The 14,852-nt window shown below is 37.4% G+C and overlaps 1 protein-coding gene across 1 annotated transcript; it reads left to right on the plus strand.

The window, feature by feature from the left end:
* The first annotated feature begins 5,929 nt into the window (after positions 1–5,929).
* On the plus strand, positions 5,930–8,426 carry HESX1 (HESX homeobox 1). Its single transcript, XM_063427564.1, has 4 exons — positions 5,930–6,229; positions 7,194–7,402; positions 7,689–7,790; positions 8,208–8,426. The coding sequence occupies exons 1-4, from the start codon at positions 6,034–6,036 to the stop codon at positions 8,304–8,306; spliced, it is 606 nt and encodes a 201-aa protein (XP_063283634.1). The 5' UTR covers positions 5,930–6,033; the 3' UTR covers positions 8,307–8,426.
* The last annotated feature ends 6,426 nt before the right edge of the window (positions 8,427–14,852 follow it).

Below are 14,852 nucleotides of genomic sequence, written 5' to 3' on the forward strand. Positions count from 1 at the left end.
GTTATCCTTGCCTTGTCTGCAGCACTAGCGAGCTGGACTTCACCTGTGGTTGCTGTCTGTCACTCTAAATCCACCTGAGGCAGCCTGTTTGTTATCCAGGTATATAATACTGCATCTCCCTGAGGGCAGTGTCAGTTCGTTGTTTCCTGTTTTCTGTTTCCTTGATTCCCAGACTGACTTGGCTTGTGACCCTTGCTTTTTGGATTATTCGTTATTGCCTGTTCGCTGCCTGCCCTGACCTTTGGAACTGTGCCTGACTACTCTTCTGGATTTGCCCTTGTCTGTTTCTTTGTACCAGGTTATTGTTCCTGTCTAAGCCCCCATGCACAGATTCACAGCCCAGGTAACTTCTTACCTGGTTACCGTGGGTTGTGTTTATCTGCAAGGGTAAGTGTACATCTTTGCACTTCGGACTCCCATCTCCAGGTATGACCCTGACAGTAGGGTCCACTGTGTAAAGATGAATGTACTCCCACAATTGCTGTTTCTTTTCCAAGCCCTCCCAGTATACATCACTAATAATGACTTAGAAGGGATACAGATAACAATAGATACATAAATATGCAATAATGAAAGACATAGGTAAGCGAGAAACATCCTATACAGACCCAAGGGGAGAGGGGGACTTGAACTTCCCCACCTCCTTATGTACTACTTGGTAGCACAAATGATGATGTAGTACGCGCCACTAGGGAATAGGAGGTGGGTGGATCTGGAGTGCAATATTACAGGTTCAGATCTACCCATGTCTTACATTTTAGAAAATAACCCAGAGGGCATTCCAACGAACTAATTGTCCAGCTATTCTGGCAACCCTCACAATTTGGAACCAAGTCAAGGGAAAATTCTACTTAACTAAATAAACAAAATCCTATTTTGTTGGCACATAACTTTAGTGGAATTATATCATATGGACCAGGTGGGCTCTAATGCTTGCTGGAGAACGTGTGGCCAGAAAGAAATTGATTATAGCATGTGGTGCACAGAGGTGGGAGAGTTATTAGGAGCAATCTTTCTGAGATAATTTAATCTGGACCTCTGGTTATCCCTTCTGCCTCTCCCCATAGAAGGTTTCCAAGAAAGAGCACAGAAACTCCTCTATAAGATAACTCAAGTTGCAAGGAGAGCACTTGTGGCATCTTGGTTGGTAACCTCGGTTCCACCGGTTAGTGACGCAAAGACCAAAATCCAAGAAAAAGTGCCCTAATGGACCGCTTAATGGCATTAGTCCACAACAACATCCCCTCCTTTGAAAAAGTATGGGCACCATGGAGTGACTATGTAACACCCCTGTAATAGGAAGCAGGATCACATTTCATAGTTATAATCGCAGTGGGTATCCCCCCTGCTTTCCCTTCCAGACGACCCTAGTTATTTGTTGAATTATCAGTCAAAACTGACATGAGTTACCAACATCTTTAAAACAAAACATGTTTTGTAACAGAGAACCCCTATTATTATTTCAGTCATATATGTGTAATGCAACATTTGATACTGTTGTGTGATAGCTGTAGTGCCTCTCTTGTCAAACTTGTCAAAAAAAAAATGCATTTTGAAACAAACCAAAAAAATACATTAATAAAACATTAACCAAGGGTGACAAATTGGCCTGCTAATATAATCTTTACTGTAGTTATCCAAAATGTACTACTGAGTAAAGCAATTAATAAATCTTCAACAAGGTTGAGGTACAGCCAACCTTGACTTTTTTTTCCAATATGGATTCTATTGTGTTTTACATTTTACATGCATACAGGTTTTACCATTATTTCTTTAAAGACAAAATAATAGTACAGCTATACAAGAACATAAATAAAAATCATAAATAAAATGACGTGTTCTTTTTGAATATATACGTATCTCCTAATAGAGCCCTATGGGTACGAGAATCCCGTCTTACGCCAGTGGAATTAATCTTTGTAGCTAATGGTCAGTTGGAGAGTCCAGATGTCACTGCATGTGCAAGGGAACACACGTACCCTAATCTACAACAGAATATATCAATACTGTATTACCAGACCTTAGAGTGGTTGTGCTTAACTTAAGAATAGTCCGAGAGATAGCCAAGGGCAGGAGAAAACAGAGTAAACGTTAGACAATCCAAATATCAGGAACATAGGAAATAGAATGAACGGTAAACAAGCCTGTAGCAGAACTTTGGCATCAATAAAGAAGGGAGAAGAGAGCTTCTGACAGGTGCAGTATTTTATTCTTTGCATTGAAGTGTGCAGGAATGCTCTGAACACCACCACGTCAATATCTTTAGCACAGTGAAAAATATAAATGTCATAGAATACAAAATACATTTGCTTACAGAGTTTCACCGAAAGGATTATAAACAGAGTTATACAGTGGAGTTCAGTTACTTGCATACACAGCGAAATTACATCAAATCACCTTAATGGAATACAACTTATATGTACAGAGTTCCGAGCTACAGTGCTTCATATACAAACATTGAATAATATACAACTTATCTTTAGGTTAGCAGCATGAACGCAATTAATCCTTATAGCATATACTTTTACAGCCAAGGGGTGCAATTTGAAACTTTAGAAATATTAACATGGACTACCTTTTCAGTAGGTACTGCTAGCTTGTTTGGCATCTAAACGCTGTCACAGAGAGCTTTTGCAGCCGATTCTAGTGTAAGGAGGAACTACTTGTCTGTACAAGTTCCGAGGCAACAACTCCGGTGACGTCAGTGCGGAACAACAATTTAAATTTACTAGCGGACACAAGACCAACAACAGGGTGATTTGGACGAGAAGTGCCTCAGAATTAGATAGCCGTGATTTTAATTTGATAGGATCTCGTCATATCAGTGCGCCAGATGATGGGAGTCTGTCGAATTGCTAAATTCGCGATTTCGTTCTTACCTGAATCAATATAAACAGACGCACACAAGCAGCGTGCAGCATCCAACTCGATGTAGGAATGGCGAGAGGAAGTGCTGAAACAGGTAAGCATGACACAAAGGCTGCCAGATTCTCTCAAATTGTATTCTCGTAGCTACAGAAACAACACACAGTTTTTCATATGATAGGTTAAAGGTTATTTTTTTTCAGTTAGGTTTGAGAGGGTAGATCTGCTGGATTGTTTCCATTTAAGCAACATTAATTTTCTTGCTGCCAATAATTTCAGATTACTTGGTGAAGGTTGTTGGGATCAGCAGTAGTAGCTAACATGAAGGGGCAAATGGTAGTTGAGGGGCAAGTTCCAGAATGGTTGCAACATTGTGCGCGACCACCAGATGTGAGTCATGATGCCCTGTCCTCTCCCATATCTCCAACACAGGAGAGATATAGATGTTAATCTTGTGTAGGCTGCTAGATTTCCAATACCAGTAATACACCAATTTGAGAGGTGTCAATATGGTAATAACACTTAGTTATGCCTTTTAAGGCATTAATAGAGGCAACCCACTCCCTTCTGACAGTTGGGAACCTTACTCCAAGGCCAAGTATTTCATAAAGGTGAATCTAGTGTTTGGACTCCTGTCTTTCAAAATTCTGTAACACACAGAGAGGAATGCTGTTCCTGATGGAAAGTTAAGGTGTGCTCTTGTGATGACTTGAATTAATAATGCTCTTAATCTATAGGTATGGGGAAAAAAAGCTATGGGGTCATTGAGGGAATGGTAGGATTGACCCCTCTGCTATAAAGTGCTCCACCCAGGTTACCCCTCTACAATATACCCCTATCTCCTTGGTGCACGTCTGGAGAACAAACCCCCTCCCCCCCACCGAATAGGTTGAAGTTGGAAAATTACCCCTAGAAGCTGTGTATAGAACACATTCCAATAATGATTTGTACAATACACAACTCTCAAAGGAACCACATAGTAAATTAATTGTAGTGTTCTGGCTATAAGAAATAGGGGTATTTACCAGAGCAGTATGATACCAAACCAGGAAGTCCTATACTGTCTATTGGATGCAGCCACTCTTTGCCAGTCCTGGTGCATCTTATTCAGTGCCTTGTTTGGTGAGGTGGAAGTTGGGGCTTCAGAATCCATCAGAATATTCCATTACCGTGACAACTTATGGCCTTCTTCTGGGGTTGAAATAATCTTCTCCACGCTGTTCTTCTTGAAAATACGTTTCACCTTATATGTAGATCAAATGTGCCTCACGTAAGGCTCTGAGAATGGGAGCAAATACTTTATTTTTGAGAATTATGTGGGATGAGAGGTCTACGAATATTTGTAAAGTGGCAGCTTTTTGGGCCTGGGCAATCTGTGTGTTTGGTCCAGAAGTAGCTCTTTCTATAGCAGATCTGGAACAAGAGATTGGAGTAGGTGAGTGACATAATTGGACAACTCCTGTGGCCCAATGTCAATGGAATCCTTCTAATATGTATGTTATTGCGCCGCAATCTTCATGATCCGCCACCTTGTCCTCTAGTTTAAGAAGTTTAGCTTCCATTGTGTCCACGAGGGAGTTATGGGCAGAAGTTAGCTCCTCCGACCGGAAATGGTGGCTTCTTGGAACCATCTTGAGTCCTCGTCAGAGGAGGAGAGAGTAATGAAACTTGAAAATAGTGATTGCTCCACTTTTATTAATTTACACTACATTTTAGAACATTTCTTTTATAAATCTTGCATAATGTTCTGTTTACAAATCAAAAACAACACCCCAGTTCAGAGAGAAATGGGTGGAAAGACATGGCTAGTCAGCTACAACCTTAAGGCTCCACAGCTTACCTTATTTCATAACTTTCATTAGAGATTAAAAAATGTAGATTTACTGCCAAATCAACTGCAAATTGTGTCCAACATGCAGTGCTAATACCTATTATCTTGCATACATGAGCTTTAGCTATACACTGATAGATGGGAACCCCCATAAATAACCTATACAATTCCCATCCATCTATGTTGGCTTAATTCTCTATGCCCTAGGAGGAAGTGCCAGTTATATCTACCTGATTACTTTAACCATAACTCCAAACCTTGTGCACACAGGAGATTTCATATATGTATATATGCCTGTTTATCTTCATCAACTGCGTACATACAAGTTTACCTTTTACTGCTAATGATCCATATACATTCTATGCGTCGATTTGTAAATGTAACAACATATCTTATGTGCATGTTATTCATTCATAATGTCAGGAGATTAGAAGATTTCATTCTATACAACCTGTACATGAAATACCATTTTGTGGATAGTACACCAGTTAAAAGAAAAAAAAAACACACAAATTATCACACTTGGTTTCATAACAGTTTGATTTATTGTAAATATCACGGTATGCAAGTCACTCACATCCAAGTAGTTAAGTAGTAATTGGTAAATAAACGAGCACATTAAGATTTAAAGTACTGGGTGGGTGCAGCCTACCATGTCAGCTAATTGTGACCCTCAGAAAACAATTACACTGGATTTTAACAACATTACCAACCCACCACAGTGAATCTGATGCTAAGAGCTATTGTTTTGTTATTGGACACATTACCCACTACATATGCATATGAACTAAATGGAGGCATTTTCATTAGGATTATCCTAATAGCATTAAGAGATTATTTTATTTATTTATTTTCCTTGGAGGTGGGGGGGCGGTGGGGACTGTCTATAAAAATAAAAATAATTGAGAAAGGTTATTAATTTCTTGATTTTCTTTCGAATGCTTTCAAGTTCCAATAAAGAGTGCCTATTAAATTCTAAAATAAAAGAGGTTGATTTTATACATTAATGGTTTCGAATAAAAGAGGAGTTAGATGCTTGAGTGGTGTTTCTTTAGAGAAAGTTAAGTAGATGTTCTGGTTAGTAGAGATAAGAGTTTGTCTCACTTGGTGACTTCCCAGAGTGTCCCCATTAGAGGCTAATTACTTGCCAAACAAATAAACAATTAACTCCCCTTGCTTCTTGGTGGGGGGAATGTTCATTCACATGCTAAAACTTCCTAATGAAAGATTTTAATTAATGACGTTGTAAATCCAACCCCCTTGTCAACACACAGCTATAAGGAGGGTCACAGAACTTTACCACAATCACTGTGCAAGATACAAACAAGGTGAAGATCATGGCAAGCACTACCTTATGCAAGGCTGGCCCAATGATGTCTCCAAACCTGCAGAAAGGATCACATTTAGTGGAGTCTAAACCAGCAAAATGTTCTTTTTCCATCGAACGCATTTTAGGTTTGGAAACTAAAAAGACTTTTACTTCAAGCCTCGGTAAACATCATAGGCCTTGGATGGATCAAAGCAACATTAGAGGTATGTAACGTTATTCCTGGTACATTAACATGTATAGAAGAATTATTTTAGGGCTCTAAATCGGACTGTAGTATGTTCAGATTTTAAAGACAAGGATATACTGTTACATGCAAGCTGTAAAGTAAGTAGCATGAATTTCCTTTTCATTACCAGACAATTCTCTACAATATAAAAATAAACATATAGAGAATGTATAGCTCAAATTGTCACATGGATTTAAATCCACTATGGCTTTTAATAGAAAACCCCAAATAAACTTAAATGACTTTCAAATTAGATCATTTCCCACCAATCTAGGCCAAGACAATGAATCAATAAATGTTAACTTTTTCTAAAAATGTTAAATTCCAGTGATTGCTACTTATTTCAATTATTACACACACACTCGCACACCGTTATATTAGTGTGTATGATGTTTATATGCATTCTGTTATAACATAACAAATTATTACTCTCTTTTTAAATTATATGATATATGGTGAATGTTGAATTTGGCTATAGGTTCAGGAGCAGAGAAGCCACATTTATTAATTGTTTTGGTATTTGAATGTGCTAAATATAATGTAGGTGTGTGTGTGTGTGTGTGTGTTTATTTATATTTATATATAAAAGAAAACAACAAAATATACACACTCTCAATCACAACACATAATAACAAATACATATTTAAATAAATATAAAATAAATACCAGATAGTAATGGAATCTAACAAGTGTCATGTAATTATTATGCCAACTGCTTGACATACTCTGAATACAGGGAGACGTGGCGGCAGTTGGAGCTCACACTGATGTATTATATGTATACCGCAAAGATAACTAGGGTCAGCATATATAAATAAAGTGTCTTTTTCCCTTGGTCTCATTTTGATGTATGTTAAATTAATATGATAAATTGTAGGTCACATTGTTGGAACCTTCTCCTGGCACGTAACAATTAACAAGATGTACTTTTGCCATTTTAGCTCCAGTGGCTGCTGATAACCAATGCTGGAAACTCCCTGTGATGTCCTACAATCTACCAATACAAGTTGGCACAGTACGTCATTTACTGGAAAAAGAAAGTGCTGCCATATACGATAAATGCTGTAATGGCGGCGAACGGCTGACGTACAAGAGAGAACTGAGTTGGTACAGGGGCAGAAGACCAAGAACTGCTTTTACTAGAAACCAAGTAAGTTCTGAATACAAATGCGAATAAGCCCCCCCCCTGCTTTTCATCCGTTTTTTAAACATGGCAACTTTGCTATACTTTGCTTTGCTTATACTGAGATTAAATACAAGAATGCCTGTTTATACTTCTTTGCAATGTTTATACTTCTTTGCAATGATTTTGCTCCAAGTGTTTCTAAATCATCACATCTAAATCATTTAAGATTCTCTTGAGTTGGGTTTCTATGAAGCTTTATTTGTTGGGCATTGGGAACATCATGTAAATATATGTATCTGTACTCTTTCAGATCGAAATTCTTGAGAACGTCTTCAGAGTAAACTCCTACCCAGGAATTGATGTTAGAGAAGAACTTGCCAATAAATTATCATTGGATGAAGACAGAATACAGGTATAATAATATTACCTTCTAACCCATGTATATATATATATATCTATATTCATATATAAACGCTCCACCGCACTGTGCGCAACTATATGAAGACAAGTTTTTATTTACCAAATTACGACTTGAAAAAGTAATTGTAAATTTCAGGGAAAATAGGAAAATTGTTTAGCTATTTTGACTATAACTTTTATTTCCCTGTTCAATTTCCCATTATTTCAGATGGTGAAATAACATAATAACATCCTAAGCTAGATAAGACAGATAAATATTAATGAACACATTTAAAAATGGTTTGGAGGAAAGGAGTATGGGCTATGCAACTTATAGACACCTTTGTTATTGTTAGTTACAGTATGTCATTTTCTAAGCTTTATTGCTTTTTTTGTAACGAGTTTTCTTTTTTATTTCCTCCAATGCCAGATCTGGTTTCAAAATCGCCGTGCAAAGCTTAAAAGATCTCATCGCGAGTCACAGTTCCTAATGGTTAAAGACACGTTACCAGCTAACATTCAAGAATAAGAACATTCCCTTGCACGTTTTACTTTGCCAAACTGTAAACCAATGGATTTATTAAATATATGTATATAGAAAAAACCTAATCTAATATTTCGGAATCATCCAATATGCTTAAAAGAGTACTGTCACTTCCCAGGACTTTTAATATTATGTTTACATGTCTTCTATATTTAACAAATATGTTTTTGAGAGGTGTGAAATATGAAATAAAATCTAGCAATTCACACCTCTTTCTCTTACAACTGGGCGCCTCCACCTTAGCTGTCTGTCACTGTTATAAGCCCTGTCCTTTGTGCATGGCAGTCAGCAGAGAGAAAGATACAGAGCAGAGGAGAATTGAAACGATGTTTGTATTTTTCTTATTTTTCAATGTTTGCCATGCCTTTGCCTTGTCTGACTTGGACAGTGATGTAATTTGCTAAATCTGTAATATAGATTTAAAAGAATACAGAGCATATCATGTACAATTGGTGAACACAAGTTATATGTGATTTTTAACGTTTCATTTAAAGGTGAGATTTCAGGAGATATTATAGTTCCCTTTTAATAAAACAAACATTTCCATTTCCTAACATATTTAATGTTGCTTTTAATTGTTAAATATTAGAGTTCTCTGAAAGCTAAACAAATCTGTAAATATTTGTATTCTATAATATAATTGTCAAGTTTTCATGCACTTTTTTGTAAATATTTTTCCTAATTAAATTTCAATAAATACATATTTTTTTAATAGAATTTAATCTCTCCAGCCTATGCGTGTACTATCTAATTCCACATCACTTGTGACGAAATATATCCTCTCTTTCTGAAACCCTTAAATTAAACCAGTTTCTACCCTACCATATTCTAAATGTAATAACCAGGGGTATTGCTAGGTGGCAATAAAACAAAGGGCTCCCAAAACCCCAAACTATATCACACCAATGTGTCACACACACATCTATCTGTCTGTCTATCTATCTATCAAAATCTAATTAAAAATCTGCCACTACTGGAAGGTTTATTTTTAACCAACAGTATCCCCAGAACAAGGAAACAATACTCTTTAATTAGGTTTCCATTCTCAAATAAGTCCTTACATACTTCCCAACATTATGTTGTAATTTATGGATTCGGAACAGATGGACAGGCCTTGAATGATGCCCACCCACAGAAGGTTCACCTTGCCTAGAGCTATAACAGTCCCATAACAGTACTAAATAAATCATTTCTTATAGAGCATTTAGTTGCTTTTGGAGCTGTTATAGAATTACCTATCTGCAGCTCTTCACTCCAGTACCATAAAACCCACTGTCTGATTGACCCTGTTTGTGGACACCTCTCCAAGCAGGCAGTGCTGGATTAAGAGCCTATTGGGTCTGGGGCTGCCGATTATGATGGACCTGACTACAGAGTCTTACAGACAGAAAACATTATAACAGCCATACCTCCAGAGTAGCCTTTTCAAACCCACTGCTCTTCCCCCCGGCATAGACTTTCAGTCTGCCAGGGAATCAAAGTCAGATGTTTCTGCTAAGTTTCCATATTCAATTCCTTTTACACAACATTTTAGAGCAAGAACGTATGTGTGTGTGTGTATTTGTTTTGGACATTATTCCATGCGACTGGCCTGGAGCTGCAGCTCCATAAACCCGTATGATAATCCTGCCCTGCAAGCTGGGCCATCCTCCGTTCAGAAGCTAACGTGCTGGCTTCGGTGTGCTATTGTCAGTGTGTCCCACACTACCCAGGAACCATGAAGAACACCTGCTGGGGAATAACTTAGTGACAGGGAGCTAGAGAATCACTTGCTCTCCCTTTCACTTAATCCACAGCATTATACCCTGTTGGCAGCCAGCCTACTGATTTAATTGACGTAAGGAGATTGAAAGTAAGGAGAGCCCAAAACATTAAAAGGCATGAAATAAAAATCTATATGTTTACTAGCATTTCTGCTAGCACAATGTATTGGTGAATATTAATACTCTTTAATATAAGACCAAGTTGTGTGTACCATGACAGATACACTTTAAACTTGAAATGTTTTTTTCCCAAACTTGATCAAATTGAAATTATTCACTAAACAGATGAAAAGTTTTTCATTAAACTGATACCTGCAGATAACTGATCAAGAAATTGCCACAAAAAAAAGCAGAATTAGAATTTTTCCAATCTAAATACATTGCTCTAAATTTTACAAATCCGTCAATTCTCCACAACTGAATGAAAACGTGTCTGAAAAAGGGTAACAGTCACTTCTCTGAACTAAAAGCTCCTCAAGCCTTCACTCCGGTGAATTCTATTAAAGTGCTGCTGAAGTGGTTCATGCATAAACAACATTTTTAAAATTGAAAACTTTTCGGAGGTTCGCTATCAAGTGGTACAAAAAGCTTACTTTTTAGGAAAATAAACCCTCAATCTTCAGATAGCAAAATCAGTTCATTAACTGGATCAATCAGATATGTGATAACGGTTTCTGTTATCAAGAAATACTACTGTAATCCTGTACATCTGAAGACATCTGTACAGTTTTAGAAGTTTCACCCATAGCATTAATCTCCCAAAAATGTCATATCTTAAAATAAATGTACCGATTCTGAGGACTAATGTATGTAACTATAATAATGTAACATTGTAACATTGCAGAGCCAAACAATAATGAATGTGTCAGAACATTTACACTGGACCAATGTTGGATGGACTATGTGGCTTTCAGTGGAGTTTGGACAGTTAATACATGGATTAAATTACGTAGATGGAAACAATAAAGGCTTGCCAGGAACTGAACATACTCGTTTGGCAATATATACTCCTTGTCTCCCAGCATACTGCAGGTTTCTCCAACAAATAAATTTTCAAAAAAAGGAAAAATGTGTTTCCTGCAATTTTTCCCACTGCTTTGTCGTGTTTGCTTTAGTCTTTCTGTAAAATAAAAGATTGTTCTTTAAGCTTGAGTAATTTCACTGTTTAGTGCATAGGATGTAAAACGAAAGGGTTTATTTAGTAAACGGTGAACAAGTTTTCACTTTAGCCATATTGGTCTACCTTTCACAATTGGTTTTAAATTCACCACAAGAGAAAAAACAAACTCAATGATATTATATTCTTAACTTTTTTTTACATGAGTTAAAATTGTATACTGTATGTGGTATTAGTTTAGCGACCAGTTCTTGAAAAAAATAATTTGATTGTGAGCTTATTGTTAAAAAAACAAATTAGATTGTGAGCTTATTTGGGCAGGGCCCTATTCACCTACTATTCCTATATGTCAAACACGTTTTGTTGGAATTAAGTGCTTATTGTTTACCTATTGTACAGCGCTGCAGAATATGTTGGCGCTCTATGCATAACTATAATTGAACTTGTAAACAAAACACCTTTATAAGTGTCCCACATCCCAGTGTCAGAGTGATATCCATTGCTCTGGGGAAAGCAGTGTTGTTATTGTAAACAAATTATTTTGGGCAGTTACCTGAGGCTTGATCAATATCTTGTATCTGTTCCTAACAATGAAAACCCATTAAAATGCCTAAGGGAGCAACATTTGATTCCCTCCTGCGGGTTTGGGCAGGTGGGTAGGTTTTTGACGCTCTCTTACTCCTTCCCATTTCCTAATAATTATTTTATCAACTTTGGCAATCTGTGGACATATTTCTCCACTATAATCAACATGAGATAAATATAATTTTATATTAGCTATGAAAACTATTAAAAGGTATTTTATATAATTACAGATAACTTAAATATATTATTATAAATATATGCAATATATATTTTTACTTTGATGAGGATGAAATGTATTGGAATATTGGAAGCCAGTATGAAGTATAATTTCTGTATTATCAGTGCATCTTTAGATGGGGAAGGCTATGGGTGCTGTGGAAAGCACCACTGTTTGTCAAACTGGTCCACAAACCAGTCTGACAGAAACTGGTTGATGGTACCTATAGACTTGCATCACTATAACCACTGTAGTGAGCGGTAGTGGTTACAGTGCTCAGCTTACTCTTTTAATTAAGCCCTCTTTTTTGTCAGAATAATAGTGCACAATCCCCTCATAGATACCCTTTAATAAAAATAACATTCCACTTGGAAAATCCATATTCTCCTGCTATTGTTACATTGACATTGCACAATATTCTACAATTAAAATGTAAGCTTCTACTGACAGAGGACAACCTTCTACCAGGAACACACATTCCCCCTAAGGTCACACTTACAAACAAAGTCATTGTACCAAGAGAACATAGATCCTTTTATAGACTCACACTCACAAACCATGACATTCTAACAGGAGAATTTACAGTGTCTCATAGACTAACATTGAGAAATCCCTAATTGTATGAGGAAAATGTACATTCTCCCATAGACAAAGCACATCCGTCACCCAGGTGAAAACTGGTTCATGAATCCTACCACTAAAATGAGCAGTCTCCTCATAGATGTTCATTAAAAAACTATAACATCGGGGGCGTGGCCTGACCATTCAGGAGAATGGACGTGTGAATGATCAGCTCCGTGAGTGACCCCGCAAAACAGCAATTACCCCAGCGTTCAGAGAGAGATCACCCTCTTCTCCACAAGCAGTAAGCCCAACTACTATCAAGGCATCATGGCACAACGCCTCACTAAGAGAACAAAAGCGAAAGAAGCTCCTACTCTACAAATTTAGGTCATGGCCTCACCACCTCGACGCACGCAAGATGGCGCCGAGAGGCCTACCTCACCAGCCTTGAGCTCCGGACGGAGCGATATCACCTCTATCTCTCACAGGGATCTCCCTGCCACGGAATCAGCGATTCAGAAAATGCTCAATGGACTACAGGCGTCTCTGCGAGCAGATTTTGCCCAGCTGTCTAAAGAAATCAGAGCAGAGGTTAAAGCACTAGGGGAACGTACGGATTACCTCGAACATAAAAAATATAACATCAACATGCTTACAAAATAATAATAATTGTGAACATGATCTTATCATATTTTGTCATTCCCACGAGACTTGGCTCATCTTAACTCAAAGGTCTTCCAATATGGTGTCTCCAGATGTAAAATGAGAAAATTGGGGAGAAAACACAGACAGTAGAGATCAATATAGAACAAATTTATTGACAATTATAACATGCCAGTATGAATTTATTGAATTCGCAGTGACATGGAATATAACAGTCTAAAATGAACACTGCAAATACCAAAACCACTACAGTGTGCTTGTGCTCTCTAAATTTAAATAATCAAACTGTTTACTAATGTTATGGCATCTTACTTGGGGTCTGCTAGACCCCAATTACCTCCTCTATGAAAACCAGGAGCTCTCTACATTGAGTTAAGCCTGGCGAGTCAGGGTTTAGCTAATTGGCTGAGAGCAATCAGTCATACTGAGATTATGGGTTTAATCTGGTGCAGAAATACTACGGTGGTCCCGTATATTGAGGTAAAACATTGGATCACTTTATTCTCAAAACTCTACAGTCGAACATTTAACATTGCAACATGGCAATATTGATTAATATCTCAAAACTGTCTGTTTACAACATTAAAGTTAGTAATATATAAATCAAATTAGTAGTGAAATGCAATCATTAGTAAGAGACACATTGGATATAGCAAAATGTCACTGTCAAATTAAATTAAATTTACATTGTGATATCTACCAAAATTAGTGGGATTTTGACCAAAACATACTAATCATAATTCTAAGTAAGAAAAAAAAAAAAAACAAATACAAAAACTTAAAAAAAAAAAAAAAAAGTATCCAAAAAAAATAAAAAAAATAAAAAATCTTAAAATAGATAAGTGGAAAAATGCCTGCAAAAAAAACATTTTTTTAAAAAATGTCATGTCAGGAGGTGAATCCAATTTCTTTTTCCTGTCTGAGTTTGCAGACCACATTATCTGCTTTCTCAAATCAGCATTCCTAGAGAAGAATGGAAATGTCCCCACATATGTATATAAAGAAAACACACACATTTTAAGGGACACTGTAGGCACCCAGACCACTTCAACCCATTGAAGTGGCCTGGGTACCAACTCCCATCACCCTTAATTGTGCAAGTGTAATTATTGCAGTTTTTATAAAGTGCATTAATTACCTGGCAGGGTTAAGTCCTTCTCTAGTGGCTGTCTACCAGACAGCCACTAAAGGGACTTCTGGGTTCTTAGAGGACTTTTGGTCGTCTAAACTACGCTGGACTGCATGAGGATCTCCAACATCGCCGGAATCCCCATAGGAAAGCCATTGCCGCGCATGCTCATTAGATCTCCCCGTGGGCGGACATCAGCGGGGGAGGATCATGGGATCGTGACCCAGTGCCAAGGGACATCGCTGGATTCAGGTAAGTGTCTGAAGGGGTTTGTTTTCCTGGCACGGGTGAATCCCTTTAACCACGAGAATGATCTTACCAGAAACATACATCAAGAGAGAACAAAATTCTAAAGAGGGCAATGAAAATTCAGACCTACATGTGTATACATACAACACTTTTGCATTGCAGAATTTTTTAGTTTGACTAAAAACATTTTCTCGAAACTGAAAGTTTGTTTGGAACGTCTGACGTTCATTCACGTGACAGTTCA

This window comes from Pelobates fuscus, chromosome 7 (genome assembly GCF_036172605.1).
Source record: "Pelobates fuscus isolate aPelFus1 chromosome 7, aPelFus1.pri, whole genome shotgun sequence".
In the NCBI taxonomy this organism is placed as follows: Eukaryota; Metazoa; Chordata; class Amphibia; order Anura; family Pelobatidae; genus Pelobates; species Pelobates fuscus.